Here is a 19,813-nt window from a genome sequence, read left to right on the forward strand (position 1 = left end):
GGCCTTCAGAGTGGCGATTCTGTCGATTGCTTTGGGATTTTTCAGGACATCAGGAAAGTGATGCAGAAAACAAATCCATTGTACTTCTCTACATTCCAGGAGCTGGGGATGATCTGTCTCAGGACAAATTTTACACTTGCCCTGCGTCATCTGAAAATGGCCGGTTCCAGGATACCTGTCACTTCTACACAAGCAAGCAGAAGTTCTCTGACCTGCTTGTGGGGTGTCATGCTGATACTAACGTGTGCCTAAGGCAGAATGTGGTCTCTGTTTTCTCTTCTAGAATATCTTGGGGCTGGAGAGACGAGCTCTGTCACAGCTTGCATGTGTCAGTAGTTAGCAGTGTAGAGTCCATTCAGCTGTTTGTGTCCTGGCACATTTTCCACAGCTCCTTCTCCCTGCTGCCTCCTTCGCTGGCCTAGAGACCAGCAGGATTGCCTAACTTTTCAGAAGGCCAGAAGGCACAGTTGGAACATACAGCTGACTTGGAGGGAGAAGGAATTAAACCACATCGAGTAATCTCATATCAAGATTGCTGCCTTGTGCTCACAGGACTGCAGGCACACTTGCTCTGCCATCACTCAACAAACATTTTTTCCAAGGCACGCTGATACTTGTTGCTCATGCAGGTGTTAGTCCATCATTTCTTCTGCATAATTCTGCCTGTCAGTGTCCTGGGCACTGAAATATCAGAATCGGATTTTGGCACAAAACTTCTCCGGGCCTTCATATGCATTTTTGTGTAATTAGACAGGAATGAATTGTCCCAGTGCTCGTGCACAAGCTCTTATAATGTGCAATGGGAAATGGTCAAGGGCTGTGTGAAATGGATGCATAGTGCTGATACATCAAGGGGAAATGCTTTTGCTTATGGAAATTTGAGGGAGATCTGGGAGTCTGTGTGTTGTTCAGTCTTTTGTCAAAAATGGCAAGATCCAATATAATTGGTTTATGAGATGGAGGGGGAAGTGGGTGAATACTGTAATTTCCAATCCCTTTTAAAGTCTAAGCTTATGTATTTGTTCTCTAAATACTTTGATCTTCCCACTTGTCTACAGACGAAGCTGATAACAATCATTTCAAGCTCTTTCCTAGCCTTCTTTCTTATTCTGCAATCCTGAATGAAATTCAACCGTATTCTCCATAAATAACCTTTCTCATTCCCCAGCTGTCTCCTAGAGCTAGTTCTCTTCTGACCTCTCACTTACTGACTCTGTACTGACCTTGCACTTCCCCCACAGCCCTAATCTGCCAGTGTCTACGCTCCTATTCTTCCTCTGCTCTTTTGCACTATTTCATTTTTTTGAGTAATAGGGTCCACCATTTCCTGAGCTGCACTTCAGCAAATAAGCTTGAACAAGCCCCTTTATCCACACGGTTCATATAGTGCAGTGACAAATTACTACCGTTGGCAATGATTTTGATGTTTTCACCCCTTCTCCCTGATTCTAGGCTGTGGGCAAATCTATACTTTCAGCTGTATTTTCCTATTGGCAGTAAAAAACAGCACCGATGTTTGCAAATTTAAGAGAAACAAGCCAATGCCTGTGCCAGTGTCTTGCTCAAACAGAAGTTTTTGTCTTTAGCTGGATTTTCATCAGTGTAGCAACAACTCTAGTGATTTCTCAGTGGCTTTTATTAGACTACTAGGGGATCATTCAGGCATTTTGTGCTCACCTCATCCTCCAGGTTCAAGGCAGCGTGAATTCCCATCTGAAAAACTTGCAAATGGAGGCTTTTTTTTTTGTTGTCCAAAGTTAGGCTGTAGATTGAAATACTAGGGTTAGAGTGGAAAACCTTTTGAAAAAGGGCAAAGAGTTCATGCACGTCCTATCTGCATGTACACTTTGTGGTTTTGTCAGGCTATTATTATATAATGTTGAATGAAGCCTTTCTCCACACCCCAGTATTTGTTTGTCTGTCCTTTGGATAAACGGAAGTATTGGTTGAATGGGAATTTGTTTGCCTCCAAAATGGAGAGATGTTTTAATATTGATATTTTTTTTTAAATGACACCATGACATGTACATTCCGTCTTTGTGTAGCTGCAAATCAAACCCATTTATTTTACAAAGTAGAAAGCTTAACTCTAGGTGTCAGTACTGCAAACTGAATGTGGAACTCTGAAAATGAAGTTTTGCTGTCTCTGACTCCTTCCAGTGCCACCAGAAATAAAGTGCAGCAGCAGTTTTGCTGACAGATCCATTAAAGCTGAAGAAGAGGAGAGCCCACACCTGTGGTTAATGGCACAAGTAGGAATTGCAGCATTCTCTACTTACGCAGCCTCTTTCTAGCTGCACTTAAGTGTGTTCTTGTTAATGGGGTCTAGTAAATGATTTTTAACATAAAGGAAAGAATGAGGACAAGATCCCTCTCCAAACAGTGGCCACTGTTTAAAGCAGGTATGTTAAGCCTTTCCCTTCATTTACTGTTAAGTGCTTATCTTAAGTGGGTATCCAAAGTGATGTGGTAGCAGTGTCTTTTTCTGGTTCTAACAGGCTATATAGATCAGCTGAATTAATGGGGTGGATGAAGTTTTTGGGACTATTGCTTATGCTTGAAACTGCACAGTAGCAGAGAAATCGAGGAAAGAAAGACTTGATTTTCCAGCCTTTAACCCTAGCAATTATAAGATGTAAAGAAAAGCATTTTGACAGTGCAAGCACTGGGGTTATCCTCAAAACCCACATTTCTCAAAAGCACTGACTTTTGGCTTTGCATCTCCTAACTTTATAAGGTGCTCTCATCTGCATCAAGTGATCATAGAATCACAGAATGGTTTAGGTTGGAAGGGACCTTAAAGATCTAGTTCCAACCCCCCTGACATGGGAAGGGACACCTCCCACTAGACCAGGTTGCTCAAAGCTCCAACCAGCTTGGCCTTGAACACCTCCAGGGATGGGGGATCCACAGCTTCTCCAGGCAACCTGTGCCAGTCTCTCACCACCCTCAGAGTAAAGGATTTCTTCCTGATATCTAATCTGAATCTATCCTCTTTCAGTTTAAAACTGTTACTCCTCATCCTATCACTACACTCCCTGATAAGAGTCCCTCCCCTGGAGGCTGCCTGTAGGTACTGGAAGGGGCTATAAGGTCTCCCTGGAACCTTCTCATATCCAGGCTGAGCAACCCCAACTTTCTCAGTCTGTCCTCACAGGAGAGGTGCCCCAGCCCTCTGATCATCTTTGTGGCCCTCCTCTGGACCTGCTCCAACAGGTCCATGTCCTTCTTATGTTGGTGGCCCGAGCTGGACACAGTACTGCAGGTGGGGTCTCACCAGAGCAGAGGGGCAGAATCACCTCCCTCGACCTGCTGGCCATGCTGTTTTTGATGCTGTTATGTGTATGAATGAAGAGCTTCTTTTTGCCATTCTTGCTGTCATAGGCATCACTTATCTGCACATTTCGCTTTTAATTACAACCTGATGGCATTTGTCGTGCAGCTAAGGTACGGTTCAGCGACTGTCTTGTTCTGAAAGCACAGAAGTGCTCATGCTGAATTGGCTGCTTCTGAAACAGTGTGATTCTGACAGGGGAGCACAAAAGTATTCATGATACAAATATGGAGTAATTTAGAATCATAGAACTGTCTAGGTTGGAAGGGACCTTTAAGATCATCAGGTCTGACCATTAACCTAACACTGCCAAGTCCACCACTAAACCATGTCCGTAAGTGCCACATCTACCTGTCTTTTAAATACCTCCAGGGATGGTGACTCAACCACTTCCCTGGGCAGCCTGTTCCAATGCTCAATAACCCTTTCTGTAAAGAAATTTTTGCTAGTATCCATCCTAAATCTACTCTGGTGCAACTTGAGGCCATTTCCTCTTGTCCTATCACCTGTTACTCGGGAAAAGAGACTGATCCCCACCTCACTACAACCTCCTTTCAGGTACTTGTAGAGAGTGATAAGGTCTCCCCCAGTCTCCTTTTCTCCAGGCTAAACAACCCCAGTTCCCTCAGCTGCTCCTCGTAAGACATGTGCTCCAGACCCCTCACCAGCTTCACTGCCCTTCTCTGGACATGCTCCAGCACCTCAATGTCTCTTTTACAGTGAGGAGCCCAAAACTGAACACAGCACTTGAGGTGGGGGCCTCACCAGTGCCGAGGACAGGGGGAGATGCCCTAGTCCTGCTGGCCACGCTATTTAAATAGTTCCCTCCTGTGATACGTCTTTTTCCTTCCTCAGACGCTGCAGCTTATTGACGAAAGTCACGTCTCCGACATCTGCTCCTCAACCCAAAGCCCTCCCTGAGCGGCTGTCGCCTCCGAGCTGTTCCTCAGCCAGTGAAAACAGGCCGTGCCGGCGGGAGAGGCGCCTCTGCCGCTCGCGAGGAGCGGAGGCGGGCGGAGCCGGCCGGCACCGAGCGAGCGGGGCCGTGTGCGGCCGGTGGCTGAGGGCGGGGCCGCGCGCCCGCCGTTGAGCCGGCACCGGGCGCGCGCCGGGGCGGCCGTTTGAAGTTGGCTCGCGCGGGCGGAGCCGAGGGGCGGTGAGCCATTGGCCCTCGGCAGCTGATTTGCATTGACGCCAGCGCAGGCCGGAGGTCAGCGCCGGCGGGGGCTTCTATTGGCTGCGCCGCTGTCAAGCGCCGGGGCAGCGCCGGCGGGGGCGGGGCGGGCCGTGAGGGGGCCGCCGCCGCCGCTGCTGCTGCTCCTGCCGCCGCCGCCGCCGCCGCCGGTGCTGCTGAGGAACATCAATAATAACAAGGCGGGCGCAGAGCGAGGGAAGGCGGCTGCGAGGAGAGAGGCATTTCCCCTGCTGCAAGGGACGCGGACACTACGGCCCCGGGAATTAGAGCTCTCGCCGCTGCAACCCTTTCCGCCGGGATGGGACGCTAGGATCGTTTTCCTTCTACTTCTCCCTCTCTTTAATTTTTTTCCCCTTTTTTTTTTTTTAATTTTTTTTCCTCCCTCTCCGCATAATTTTCTGACCAAAAAAAAATTTCCCCCCAACATGGAGGCCCTTTGATGCCTCCGCCCGCCCAGCCGGCGCCTCCCGCGGCTCTGGGAAGCCCTCCGGGCCGTGCCCCGCTTTCCCGCGGGCCGCCCCCGGGCGCTGAGGGGGAGCTCCCCGCCGCCCGGCCCGCTGCCCTCCGGTCCCGCGGCGCTGAGCCGGCAGCGGGATGCTGCTGCGGCGGCCGGAGAGCCCGGCTGCCGCCTGAGGGGGGGCTCCTCCTTCCGACGACGGGAACCTGCATGTCACCCCCGCGGGACATGCCCAGCGCGGCGTGAGGGGCGCAGCCGGCTCCTCGGGGCGGCGGGGCGATTCTCCATTATTATTATTTTATTTTATTTTTTAATATTTATTTTGCCCCCCTTCCCCCCCAGCTCAACCCCAGAGCGCAGCCCCGAGCGGGACGGCGAGGAGCGAGCGCTGCCCGAAGAGGAGGTGGGGAGCGGCCCCCCCGGCCCCTGCCCGGGTTAATCGGTAACGCTGTGCAAACCCAGGTGGAAAATGCGCCGTGCTCCGGACTAGGCGGGAGGAGATGGTGCAGTGCCCCCGGCCGCTCTGAGCGCCCGGCGAGAAGACGCTGGGGTGTGTGTGCGTGTGCTTTGGGGCTTGGGGGTCTTTTTTTGTTCTTTCTTATTTTTGCCCCCCCCCCCTTTTTTTTTTTATTCCTCTTCCCCAGAAGGAAAGAAAACCTTACCAAGATTCTCAGATGGCTTAGAAAAATTAATAACAATCTGTGAAAATATGAAGTCGACCAGTTCTTGATTTTTTTATTTTTTTTTTTAATTTTCCCCCCCCCCTTCCCGCCTTCCCTCTCGTCCAGCTCCCCAACCCACTGCTGAGATTGAGATTAAAAGGACCCGTTTCCTGGAGGACGAGGAGAACAGACACGTTTCTGGTGGTGTAGAAGGGACCGATGGCAATGCTTCAGAGTGTAGCGGAGACGCAGGAAATAGATTCAACCTGTTAACAAAAAATTAAGCAGGGGGAAAATACCAACGGGAAGGAAAGAGATATATATATACACATATATATATATATATATATACAATTTAGAAGTATTCCCCAGGTGGCCACAAAGCATGGGCTGTGCTCCAAGCATCCACATCTCTGACAGCAGAGTGGTCTATCACAGTAGCAAAGAGTCTGAGGAGTGCAATTCCCCTCACCAGACCAACACAACCATGTCTCAACAGCAGCAAGGCAACCCCGTCCCAGGATTATTCATTAAATCCTCCAACACATCCACTTATAAGGTGAGGACTAATTCCTCTAAGAAAGACAAGAGGGAGAACAGCCAGAGCATGGAGGCAGAGACCCAGACCAGCAGATCCAGTGTTAAGGTAAAAAGGGTGCTAAACATAAGCACTGTTTCTCTCAGAACAGGAGTTGGCTGTAGCGGTTTAACCCAAGGAGTTTCCCTGCCGAAGTGATACGTTGTGGGGGAGCTTTTCCTGGCTTGAGCTATTACTTTCGTTTATAAACTAATCAGTCTCATGAAACGACTTTGCAGATGTACCCAAGCCTCTTTCTTCATTCCGCAAAATGAGTTTTGCTAATGCCGGGAAGGAGAGCGGTGTAATTGTCCTCATCAGTCGTTAGGGCCAGGGGTGCAGGGCTCGCTTCTGAACGTGGAGGGCCCGTCCATCTGTCCGTCTGCGGTGGGACTCTGCCGTGCATGGGAGCTGCCACCGACTCCTGTGCTTTATATGTTTGTTTGTGCTGAGTCCTCCAGTGTTGCTGTTTGTGCTTGTCTCCTTTGGAAGCAGAGGCAAATCACAGTCTGAAGCCATCTGCTCGCTGGGCTCATCAATTTGCATACCTCTTCCATTCAGAAAGTTGAAACGAGAGCGACAGCGGTTTTTGCTCTGGGTACTGATTTACATTAACAACTTGTTGACCTTGTCTGTTGCTGTAAATAGGGTATTTTTTGGAGGTTTTTTTTGCATGTGTGTTAGCGTACAGGCTTTTGTATCAAGATATAACACATGGCTGTATGAAATCGGCAGACACATACCTAAAAAAATTGTAATTTGCCATTAATTTTTTTTTTTTTTAAAGTGAGAGAGTTAGTGGTGTGTTTGCTTGTCTGTTTACTTTCTGTTGATGGCCTGTTTGGTTTTGGGTTGTACTTTAGTTCTAATGCTATAGGTTTTGATTATTCTGTATCTTTGCTATTTGTGGGGGGGAACTATCTCCATTTCGTAAAAATAAGTAATTGCAAATATATTAAAAAAAAATAATCAAATTGTAGCAGCCTGGGGAATATTATATAACATGGCTGATCTGCCCTGGGTTTCCATGATAAGAATTGAGATACACATGCTGTAAATATAAGATACAGGCTCGAGATGCAGGCAAGAACTAGCTAAATGTCAAGCGTTTTGCAGACTTGCAGAAACTCTAATGGTTTGTAGTTTTCTTAGAATTTGTATGTGCTCGTTAAGATGGCTTTTAGAGTATTGACCTGGAATAATTTTTTTCAGTCCTGTGAGTGATTTTCTTCAATTGTTTTCCTCCAGATACAGTAATCTCAGTTCATAGGAGTCTAAAAAAGGTATAGAAAAGGAGAAGATAGTTTGCAAGTAGTGAGTCGGAGGAGGAATTAACAATACCTAAGGCAGAACTTAAAGATGAATAGTGTTACACTAAACTAAATTTCTGTGTTAATAACACTGTACAGGAAACTGAACTTTACGGCCCTGTTCACACATGATAGACATGCTTACGGTATGTTTGTTTAACGCACTAACCACAGTAAGGAAACTTAAGTTGTCATCAGAATCCTGACCCTTGTTTTCCTAGCTGAGTTTTTAATTCTGATTATAATTGCACATTACAAAATCTAAACAAAGAATATTCTTGAAATTTAAATTCTGTGAATTTGTCTTCTGTGTGCTTGCTTAGGGGGGGAAAAAACAACTCCAAAATCTGTTTCCAGAAGCATGCGTGGGAAGCAGTCTTAGTTTTGTTAAATTTTGTTGTTTGATTTCAAGAACTTTGCAAAAATCCTTGTTACTAGGTTTGGATAATTCAGCCAGATGCTATATGGTTGATGTTGGTTCATATACATTGGCAGTCTTTCTGATTTTTATCACTCAGTCATATTTTCTGCCCTTGTCATCACTCTGAGCACACTGATGTGAAACGATGGGTTTTGAGAAATGAGAATGGGATTCTGTTTGTGATCAGCTGAATACAAAATCCATTGGACACCACATCTGCATGATTTTCATGTGCAAAATCCTATAATACGCTTCAGAGCTATAAAGCAGCATGGTATTTCATTCTCTGCTTTTATCATTAGTGTGTACAGGATCATCAGATTTACAGTTCTTAGGGTGCTAGATAACAGCGTTGTCTCAGAGACTGTGCTGGAGAGAGGGCTACACTATCACTGGAGGGCAGTTTTTGCAGTACAGTGAAGTTGTTTGGAAAGAAGCAAAGTGTGAGAACATTGAAGATAAGGGACAGGAGGCTGAAATCACTGAAGTCAAAAGGACCATTGGGCAGGATGTTGTGCTGTTTTGGAGTTAAAAGGATTTCTGATTTGAGGAAGAACTGTAAGAATTAGGGTGCTACTAAGAACTATTGCTGTTCTTCAGAGTGCGTAGAACACCCTTTATGGCCCCTGGGATACCCTCACGTGAACAGAAGATGCTACAAACCTTTTGTGCTTTGGCCAATGGTGGTATCATCAGAATTTGTGTGAATATCCAGCAACCTGCCTGAATGGCACTTTCACTTGTTTTCAGGGCACTTTAGTTGAAACTCATTCACATTCTTTTGTTGTATATGCACAGATTAAAGCCAAGAAAGTCCTATGTGAGAGCTAAGAACAAAGTTTGGCCACTATGTAAATCTCATATTTTCACTTTGGCTGGCATTAGCATTAAATTTATTAAAATATGTATAACAGTGCAATAACTTTTATTGAATCAGTTTGTTAGCTATAGTGCACATTTTTCAAGTCAGAAAGTGTAATAAAAAGAAATAACTTATGCTAACTGTAAAATGGCATTATATATATTGCCAGTTAGCCCCCAGACTTATTCTGGCTTTATGTTTATGTCTTATTATGTCTTTTTTCTTGCCAAATAGCAGAGGATAATTTTCTGGATGTGTGGTGTAAGCATACTATATTTTGTGATTTGCATCAGTTTACAAACTGTAGCTAAAAAAGTTAACCTGTTCTTTACTAATATGGAAAAACCCAAGTTTATCCCTAACAAATTTGCAGAGCAGTCCTGAAAGTCTGTGTGGGCAGTGATAAATGCCATAATACCTATTTCTGGTATATAGGAGTGTGGTGGTAGTATATGAGAAATGGAGGAGCAATTTTAATAAATTATATTTGGTCATGACACCTGTATCTTCCTCCTTAATTAATAATTTTGTATGTGGCTTTAATTTGAAAATTCACTAGCAACTTGGAATCCAAGTGCCATATCTAAAAAGTGAATGAGCCATGAAAACCTTCCCTTAATTTTCCATTTATCAACTCCACATCTTAAACTCTGTACTTTTCCCAGTGAAAGACTAGCAAGACTTAGAACCAGTGACTGAGATTTGATTATCCAGTGCTACATTAAGAATAGCAAATGACACTTACCCAGTAGTGTTGCAAAGGAGAGTTTTCCTGGTTTTGGTTTTTTTTTTTTGTTTTTTTTTTTTTCCATGCTCTAAAAAATGTCAAGAAAGTGGACTCAAAATCGTGATAGTCTGTCTTTTCATATGATTTTTTTTTCATCAGACATTTGTGGTGTTGAGTTTGTGGTAAAGGTACTTGGCTTTATAGGAACCTGCTTAAACACCTTTAGAATAATATCTCTGTTTAATCTATAGCGTAAGTGGAGTAAATGCTGGAACAGTGTAAGGACTTAATGGGCATTTATTTTAAAATTTACTTGGGTATTCATAAGCATATGGTGTCCAAACATCATGTGAGTGTGTCACTCTTCCGTAGTGCACTAATATACACTGTGGCACATACATTGCACATTTATTTTGCCCTGTCATTCTTTTACGTATTTGAGATTTCCTTCCTCTGCTCTTGTGTAACTCTCCCTGTCATGTATATCTAACACAGAAATATGTGCGTTTGGGTGCAAGGGGATTGGAGAGTAAATCCAAACTTCCTTTATTTTAAATTAAAAGTAGTCCTAAGCCAGCAGGGCTAAATGTGAAATAGCCTTTTAATTTATCAGCTGATACGGGACAGCCAGTTCAAATCCATGGCCCTGCAGCTAGTAAGTTTTCTTCATTCAAACCCAGTGAAATTACCTGAGAATTTTACAGTCACTGCAAACCAATGGTTGCATAATTCTGCATATAGGAGGCTGTATGCTATGTTGTACCTGCAGCGCTGAAGTGGATCTTGTTTCAGCATTTAACAGCACATTATTTAGTCCATTAAGCTGTCTGCTCTTTTCCTGTCTGTCTGGTAATTCCTTCCCCCTTGGAACACACGAACTCTCCCTCCCTTTGAAACTCCCACATGTAGTGTCCATGCTTCCACTGAGGCCATCCACCCTCTCTTGATTCCTCCCTGTTCCCACTGAGACCATCCTCGATCGTTTCCCCGACGAGCCTCCCATCACCGCTTCCCTCCCGCTTCCACTGACGTCAGCCCTCCTGCACAGAGATCCTCGCTCCCACTGACAGGATCCTTCCCACGCTGAGATACGCAAACTTTCCTCAGTCTTGACGGTTCCAGACTTTCAGGCTGATGTTTCTTCTGCTGTTGTTGCGAGGCATGAACCCTTTTCTCCAGGGAACGGGAGTCTAATTTTTAAATGATATGAACTGGTGCAGTAACATGTGAACTGGGTTCATATTTAAGTCTATTTCTTGTCTTTACCTTTTAATTTCCTGTTGTTTGTAATTTAAACTGGAAAAAAACAAACTGTAAATAACTCGCATCATACAGATCGCTACACTACTAAGCATAAGCTGTGTTTTCAATTTTTAAAACATTATTACTGGTACCCCTCCTGGTACCCAAACCACACCACCTGGTCACGCAAACCAACTCATGCAAAATGTGTCACTGCATCTGATGGCAATTCTTTGTGTGACTGAGATGAGCAAGGTTAGACCCTGAATTTTTGGAGTACTTACTGTTGATAAATAAGAACTTCACCGAAACTCCTTTCAGCTGTAAATTTGTCTGCCAGAGACCAAACACTGACTTCTCTCTGCCCTTTGCATTGTTCTTCACTGCCCCGGTCTGAGCTTGCTTTATGTCTCTTCCCTGGCCATTTTAGGTAGTTAATTTCTAAGCTTTTCCTTTTCTGCCATCTGAATGTGTCAATAGAGGAAGTATTAAAAACAAGCCTTTATTTCTACAGTTCTAGGTATTTATCTTACTGTGTTGTACCCTTTGTATTCTTAATTCTCCGTAGCCACACAGAGTGAAGTGTAAGTACATTGACAATGAGAATTTTTCTAGTTCTAGAACGTATGTATAAACCAGGCAGAAAAATGGGAGGTGATAAACTTATTAGTTCTCCCTCCTTTTCTACCATTTCCAGTATCACATGTGGTGTGAAATTCCAGGGCGGGGTGCCAGCATTGCCTTGCTATTTAAGGTGCCAGCAATTCAGATTTTACATCCAAAATGCTAAATCTAAATATAAAGATATGAAACGGTGAAATGGTTACACCCATTTGCAGATACTTCATGTTCAATGAATTTTAGATTAGAAGATGCTTACAGTCTATGAGAATATGAAGACTGTCTCATTAAGAAAGTTGCTCATAGTTCATTTCAGATTTGGAAAAAATACTGTTTGGAAACTGTTTTGCTGCCCTTATCGCATGCTTTAATATCTGTTCCTTGTGTTCAAGTAAAAGTCCATATTAAGAAAACGAGACGTATTTGAATGGGAATAATTTGTAACTTCCATTGAAATTGTTATATCCAGGAGTTGCCACTACCAACTGTGATAAACTGCTGTTTTCCTTTAGTTATTATATGAACTTTTGTTCACCTCTCTTGGCTGTCACCTTGAGAAGGGACCCCAGAATTGGGTTTCTTAATCAATAGCAACAATAGACTGAAAATATTTCACTTTTTGAACAGTGGGAATGCCAAAGACTTTCAAATGAGTCCTCAAAGAGGAAATAAATGTTTAGAGATCTGGACAGCTAAAGCTCTTATTAGCTCTCAGCAGAAAAGTGAAAGAAACCTAAAGCAAATATGGTAATGAGCAGACTGGCCCCAAGGTGAAATTGTTTCAATACAAGCTTTACGTAAGTTGTCATTTTGTCAGGGGACCTCAGAAGCACCTGCACGCATAGGAGAACAATTTAGCATTGTGTTCTATTTTGGTGGTGTGTTTGGATAAAATATACCCACATTGTAAACTGCTTTACCAGCCACGGATGGAATTAAAACATCGCTAGCAAAGTTTCCGAGATTGCACATAGAGCGTGATTTCATGTGCAAAGCGCAGTTTTCCATGTGATTGCAGTGTTTTATACGTCAGAGCCATTCATCCAGTGGAGGTTCACTAGGAATTTGCTTGGCCCTGGGACATTCTACGCATTGCTATCAGTCTGTTGGGTAAAATAATTAGGTATCTTTGTTTAACCTTAATTTAAATTGGCACAGGATGACAAGATGCAAATTGAATAGCTTTAATGAGCATGACATACTAAATAGTTTTATTGCTCAGAGTCAGATTTTTAAGTTTTCAAAGTGATGTTGTTAAAGCCTTCTGTCTTTCAAAACAATTTTGGCATCTGGCCTCTTTTAGGTTATTTCTTAAAATCACTCTTAAGGCCAAAATGTAATAAATGATGTTGGTACACACGCTGTGAAATTAAATAGCGGAGTCTCTAATTTGTGCATTCTTCCAGACCGTCGCCTTTTACTATGGGTTGAACTGTTGGCCTCAGATCAAACTCCCAGGCCCTTTTCTCCTCCTCCTTGTAAAATCTTAAGTCTGTCACTCTGCGTAAAGTAAAAAGCTTAGCATTCTGTAAGCCAGCTCCCATGCGTACCGCTTTGTTCAGGAGAAAGGACAAGGGCTAGAACTTACTTTCTGACGTGGAAATACATTGATGTGAATTAAGTTATCTATTTCGAATGTGGTTGATGAGGTAATTTGAGATGGTTTTTGCTTATTTTAAATATTTTAAATACTTTAAATATTTTAAATTAAAGGTAGTCTGCATATGTATGTAGAGAGTTAATGTCCCTGCAAAGCAAAAGAACTTGGAATAAAAAAGGAATAGTCAAGATTTAACAGCAGTTTTGGGAATAAAATACTGCTGTTAATGAAAAAGATTATGATTCCAATATGAGGGACTCAAATTAGGATTCCCATCTTTGCTTGGAGAAGGAGGAAATACCGCTTTCGGTTTTGCTACTTTATTACATGACAGCCAATTTTTGAGCACTAGATCCCTAGAAATTAGGATGACATATTTTTGTTGGTGTAAAGGCAATCTCCTTGTTGACCAGATGTGTCTTTCATTCCTGAGTGAACTAAATAGATACTGTTTCAAGGAAATATTTTTTTTAATCAGGATACAAATTAATCTGTTAAATAATATCTTTAACAGATTTAAGTCGCGCCTTGTTCTTTATTGGAAATGGAAATTTAATCTTTTTGCAAAAGCAGAATTATTTTGCACGTTCATTTGAAAGTTGCACAGGAAACTTCAAACATTTTATATGCCTGAAAAGTTCAAACCTTTTCAAGTAAGAGGTATTTTCCTTTGTAAATCAAACATCTTACATAGTGACATGAACAGCTTTCTGATACTGTTAAGGGAAAAATGATAACGTTGAAATCTTTTCGTTGTTTTTTGGATTTCCTAGTTTCCTAAGTAAATCCATACAAAGAAAACACAGAATCACTGGGCAAATATGAAAGAATGACATCCTCTGCTTCCCATTGTTTTTAACTTTGAGTTAGCAATGACCTTTAGCTCCGTACTGGGATGTGGTGGAAACTTTCTGAGGCCCCATCTTACTTGCCACTAAAAGACAACGTATTTTTAAAGTTACACATTTACCATCTCTTTCTGTCTTTCAGTTTGAGGTTCTGTTATCTCTAATAAAATTTAATCAGACAAATAACCTCAGTAAGCGATCGGCAAAGTAAACCTTCTTTATAGGGATTTTGTTTGGAAAAGCTATGCTAATGTTTTAATTAAAGTACAACAAAAGAACTTCGATCTACATTGGATACAATCTTCCTGTACTTAGGAGTATCTACACTTTTGCATCGCCAGATAGGTGATTTTCCTCGTTCATACCAAATTATCAAGGTTATGCCTCTTCTGGCATTGAGGTATAGAACTCTGTTTTACAGCAGTGGTTTTAATTTCAAGTTTTTGAATGCACAGGGATATCCGTGTGATAGGTAGATTGGTCAAGATCAGTGTTCAGCCACGACAACTAAGTCTGCAGATGTGTATTTCTTCTTTCTGGAATACTGTCTGCCATTTCTCTCAATTTTAAGTTTTTTGTTTTGTTTTGTTTTTTTTTCTCCCCATAAAAGCTTGGTGAGAAATTCCACAAATGGTTGAGGACAACCACACCTACTACTTTGGTAACTTGAAGCAGAAATGACTTGCCCTGCACGCTGCTGCAGTTTAACTGCCTGGTGAAACTGCACTATTCCATGAGCTGTAACTCAGTGATAAATATCTCAGCATAGGATGGATATCAGGGTGTTAAGTCTGTAAGTACCGGAATCCAGAGCTCTGCTTACACACTGTGGAGTGTGGATGGCACTGGGATGGCTGGCAAGCTATCCACATTTTATGTTTCAAAACAAAGCAAAGAATTATTTTAAAATACTGAAGAGGTTTATTGGTGGGCCAAATTCTGTCTAAAATGACAGTCCTTCGACCCCATTAAAATCTGTGGGCTTGAGGGGTATGCCTGAGGCAGAACTTGGACTGCTGTATTTAACTCTCACTATGGTAGAAAATAGCTCCCTGTTGGATACGTAATTTGAAAACAAAAATAGTGGCAATAACATTTGCATTAAGGGCAAAGTCATTTTCTGTCGTTCCAGAAAGGTGTCGGTATAGCTCCAGTGAGCAAGTTCCTGGCTGTACTGAAGCTAGTGGCAAAGTTCTTAGAATTTTCAGAACAGCCAGAATTTGATCTCTGGTCTGGAAGCCAAACTTACCTGGCTTCTCTCAAGTGCAACTGGGGTATCAGCCCTTATGGCCGGGTCCTGTGTTTTATGATTGCTTAGTCCATAACTAATGCAAAAAACTACCAATTACTGCTATTATTAACTCTCTAATGATGAAAGTAATGGGATAGCAAATTGATTTTTTTTTTCTTTTTTTTTCATGTGTCTCAGCTTCATGTAGCAGTGGGGGCTGTTCTCAAGCATTAGCTGCATAAAGAATATAAGTTGCTGTGGCTTCAGATCATAAATGAAATCTCTGCGTCTGTTGCTGTTCTTGAGAGTGGTGACTCTCAAAGTCAAAACTTCAAATTTCTCGGCATTCAAAAGGACTTCTGTGTATTTGTACCTGTGTAGTTCTCCACTTGCATCTGAAGTGTGTTGATGTGTTACGTTGCCTGGTGTTTTGTGGTTGCAGGTAATCATTCTGTAAGTCATGGTGCAGCAGTGTGGCCGAGGCTAGAGATACTGGGCTGGAGTCAGAAGAACCAGGCTGCCACTGGTCCGTGTGTGGCTCTTTGGCCAACTTGCGCGGTGTTTCTACTTGAGTGCTTTATCTTAATTATGTGTCGTGCAGGATCAGGGCCATCACATACCCAGGAGCACAAGAGTTGCACTCAGATCAGTGTCCATGTGATGCAGTGCTTTGTCTCTAACAGCAGTCAGCAGAGTACGCTTTGGAGAAAGATGCAAGGAATCTATTTAAAGGTACAAAAATGAGAAGAGTTTTCATGTTCCTCTTCTGGCTTTAGTCTGGACATACTGATTTACTTCTCGTTTTTCACAATTTTGGCATGTAATGTGATAATGATATTGTAGTTTTATCTCCTTAAAGTTTGGTTGCTAAGTTGACAAGTGCAATAGAAAAATTGTACTCTTAGTGGAATTTTTGAATGGAGAATTAATTTCCAAACCAGTGTTAGCACATACTTAGCACTGAAACACGATCAATGGGGATAGTTTATGTATTTGTTTCTGCAAATGCTGTTGCAGGGGCCAAGAACAACTGATGAACATGTTTAAAAGAAAGCAAGGGGGATAAATTGTAACTAAATATGGGTTTGCAGTTTGCATTTTGAAGAGGACTTCATGACCAGAGAAGCTAGTCTTTTTTTTTTTTTTTTTTTTTTTTTTTTTCATACATGAGGCAGAGTATCCTGCAGATGAAAAAAAGCTGAGGGTAATGTTGATATTTTAGAGGAACGAAACACTTCAAAGCCAGGCAAAGAGGGTTTTGGAAACCCAAACAGCTTTTGTTTTGTTTATAACCGCACTGCAAGGAAGAGCAAGTTCTGCGAACTCAAACACTGCTTCATGCTTCCACTGATTCTTCTCTAACTTTTAATTTACTTAATATTTGTTTTCTTTTTGTCTTTTGCCATGGAAATGATCTACTTTCTGCGGAATTTCAGATGGAAGGGCTGATCTGCTTATACTGTCAATTAGTTATGTTATCGTATGTCCTCTGTTCTGGAAATGATGCGTCTTGTTCCTTGCTGTTTAATGCCATGGAGCTGAGATCCGTCACGAGAGCAGTCCAGTCGAATTCGGTGGTAGTGCTGTCAGTCACAGCCCCTGAGCCTAGCAATGATACTTTTTGCCTCAGTGAATAATCTAACATTTTACCTTTACCAATGTATGGAATCTTTTACTTTGGGGCAGCTGCTTACTTTTTAGGATGGGGTAATTTTTTCTGAAATATTATTGCATGTTACAGCTCTTTAAAATGAATGTGTTAGAGCAGTGGCTTGTTGGGAGCCAGGTTTTCTCCCAGCAGCAGCTTGCATCGCCTTTCACAGTGCCCTGCCCCTGGCAGGGGTACTGAGTAGCAAGAAGCAGCTTCTTGGGGGTAAGAGAGGTTTAGCTTTTATGATCCTTGTTAATAATAATAAAACCTCATGAAACTGATGAAACTGCTCGGTGAGGAAGCTGATCTGTCCCTCTCACCCCTGGCTTTGGTGAGAAGGGCAAAGACTTGTCCCTGAAGGACAGGCAGTAGTGTCAGCCTGCTGTCTTGGTAGCGAATATTTAAAATGGAATTCTGGTGGGCATTCTTTACTGTTGATTCCTAGAGCTAAATATTAATGTATCAGCTTATGATATTTTACTGAAAAACATAATTCTGCTGTCGCTGTTTATGTTATAACATTTAGAAGATTTTGTTTGTTTGTTTGTTTTGGTGGGGTTTTTTGTTTGTTTGTTTGGGTTTTTTTTTTGTATCCATGCAAAGCCTCAAAGCCAGAGCGGGAGTGGGGCAGAGGGAGCAAGCCCTGCTAGTGGTTGGCGAGAGGTATGGGAGGTCTTAATGGCTTGTCTGAGCCCCAGACTTAGCCCCTAGCCATGGGGTGACTGTGGGAAAATTGCCAGGCACCAAATTTTCAGAGGAGCGTGATTGAAGTTCCCATTTTCTAAAAAGGTAAACTCTCTCATGAATTTCTTACAGTGAGATTCATAGCTGCACTGTCAGAAAAGTGAGCTGAAATTACCATCGCTTATTTTGCCAATTAAACTAAAAAGGACTTTTTTGGAGGTTACATAGCTCTGAAGTTTTCTCCTAACTTTATCTTGGCTCTTCTGATTGCTAAGAGCTCTTACAAGGCTCTCTTGTGCTCTTTGGGCAATGTAAACTCTCTTCTTCAGTGCTCTGCTAAGGTTGTGGGACACTGTTCACGGGGTAAATTTTGCTTTGGGGGTACCCTTCCTTGTTGGTATGCTAAATTTGAGTAAACTAGAGAATTTTAAGGACTGCAGAAGTGAAATACACTTGGTGCAGGTTTAGGGAATGAAAATCTTTTCCTCCCTTTTCTTCTGTGAGCCCTCGAGCTGTGCTAGGAAGTGCAGGCTGTGGGTGTTAAGAGGTAGCTGTGATGTTCAATCCTTTATGCTATGGACAGGAGTTCTGTGGGTTAGGAGGTGTGTCCCTGATACGTTGCACTGCTCTGTCATTGCCTCCTAAATTTTATCATGAGATCAAGACCAGAGGCCAGCGTAGAGTGTAAGTGGTGGGGTCCAATGCTTGACTCTGAGGTCGCTATGGGGAACAGTTTTGCTTGTAGGTTGGAGAAGTCTCAGTGGTCTCCACAGGGATCTTCATCTAGTTATGGAAGAGTGATTTGTCCTAAAAGGTTGAGAAACCTCCTAAATTTTTCCATCATCAGTTGGAGCTGTCTCCCTCAGTTGTTGCCTAAAGTGTGTGTTTAGCAACAGGGCCATGTGGTCTCTTGCCCTTTCTCCATGCATGACCTGCAGAGAAGCACTATCATCCCCCCTCAGGAAACCTGATACTTTTGGTCAATGGCCTCTTACATTTTTTCCCTGGCTGACTGATCAGAGAAGTACCCAGTTGCATCCACTTGTCAGGATTCACTGTGCCTGTGCCATTCTGTGTCAGGATAAAGGTACCAAGGAAGTGCTTTCTGTTGAGCGTATCTGAAAGCGGCGCTTCCCTGGCTGCGGCCAATCGCTTTAACTGCTTTCGGATCTGGTTTCCCTTTACCCCTGTAACAATACGCTCAGTAACATTAAATACACATGTGAAATGCTACCTGGGAATCTTTAAATGCTTGACTACAATTAGCTTCGTGCCACTTTGTAAGAGTGAAAGAGTGACAGGGACCTCTAAAGTACCTCATTGTTGGGCTTCTCCCCCCCCCCCCCCCATTTTGCAGAGAGGTGGGTGTGGGTGAAGGACTTCGTGTTTTTTTTCATTACCTTTCCCAACATCAGGAGGTCCCAAGCCAGCAGTCAGAATTTCTAGGAGATTCTCCTAAAGAAAGGGTCTCCGCAACCCCCTCTAAAACAGTTTAATGATTTTTAAGGTAAACCAACAAGACATTTCATTTAGAGGGAAACGCATGAGAGAGGACTGCCAGGGTGAAGGGCTAAGAGCACTGCACCTCTGCTGTTGCTGGGTGCTCCAAGAGGTCCTCATATCCTTAAGAGTCTGAGTTAGGTTTGGGGGAACCTCAGCCTCTGTACTGAGGAATGAACTGAGGCCAGTGGTAATGGTTTGTTGAAACCCAGACTAATTGATTGCTGTAACTCAGTTTGGTTACTACAGATATTTTTGTCCTAGAACAGACATGAGCAGACTGTCCAGAGGATTACGTATGTACAGGATGTTAGCCAATTAGCTTGCAGTTAATTTAAATAGAATACAAACCCCTGACTTGGTATACCCTACAGTCTTATTTTTTAACCTAGCTTGGACAGGGTCTTTAACATGTGCTAACCTGGCTAAGGTACAGGAAAAACAGTGGTGCATGTTGAAGTGCTTTATTCAAAACCATGAACAAGGATGGAAATATATGCAGGGAGTATAGAGCAGCTTGGTCTTCCTGATGCTCTCTGAAGTTGTCTGCCTTCATCTAAGTAGGAGAAAGCTCTCAGATTGTGGCTGCCGTGTCAATGCACCCATCTGCAGAACTCAATACTGAGCGCTGAGAACTTGGACCTTCAGAAGAAGGTTTTCTTGGGAGGCTCTCCTTCCTCTCTCCAAGTCATACGTGTCTTTCTGGAGGTCAGGCTATCTTAAGAAACCATCACTGACTGTTCTCAAGTGCTTATGTTTCTTAACTTTCTAAAAATAGAAAAAATTGTGAAGTTCCCCGACATGCTGGGACAGCCAGGGGGCTTTCTTTAAACATTTCGTAAAATAGCACTATTTCTCATCACGTGAGTTCCTAATTTCTCGGTTCAGAAA

At 42.9% G+C, this 19,813-nt stretch overlaps 1 protein-coding gene across 1 annotated transcript in view; it reads left to right on the plus strand.

Moving 5' to 3' along the window:
- The first annotated feature begins 5,941 nt into the window (after positions 1–5,941).
- The window catches only part of PDE8A (phosphodiesterase 8A), a 128,669-nt gene continuing 114,797 nt past the window's right edge, over positions 5,942–19,813 (plus strand). The window contains exon 1 of the mRNA XM_082488590.1: positions 5,942–6,294. Coding sequence (XP_082344716.1) covers positions 6,034–6,294 — 261 coding nt within the window. The 5' untranslated portion in view covers positions 5,942–6,033. The remainder of the gene's footprint in view (positions 6,295–19,813) is intronic.

This window comes from Vanellus vanellus (genome assembly GCF_965231255.1).
Source record: "Vanellus vanellus genome assembly, chromosome: 11".
NCBI lineage: Eukaryota > Metazoa > Chordata > Aves > Charadriiformes > Charadriidae > Vanellus > Vanellus vanellus.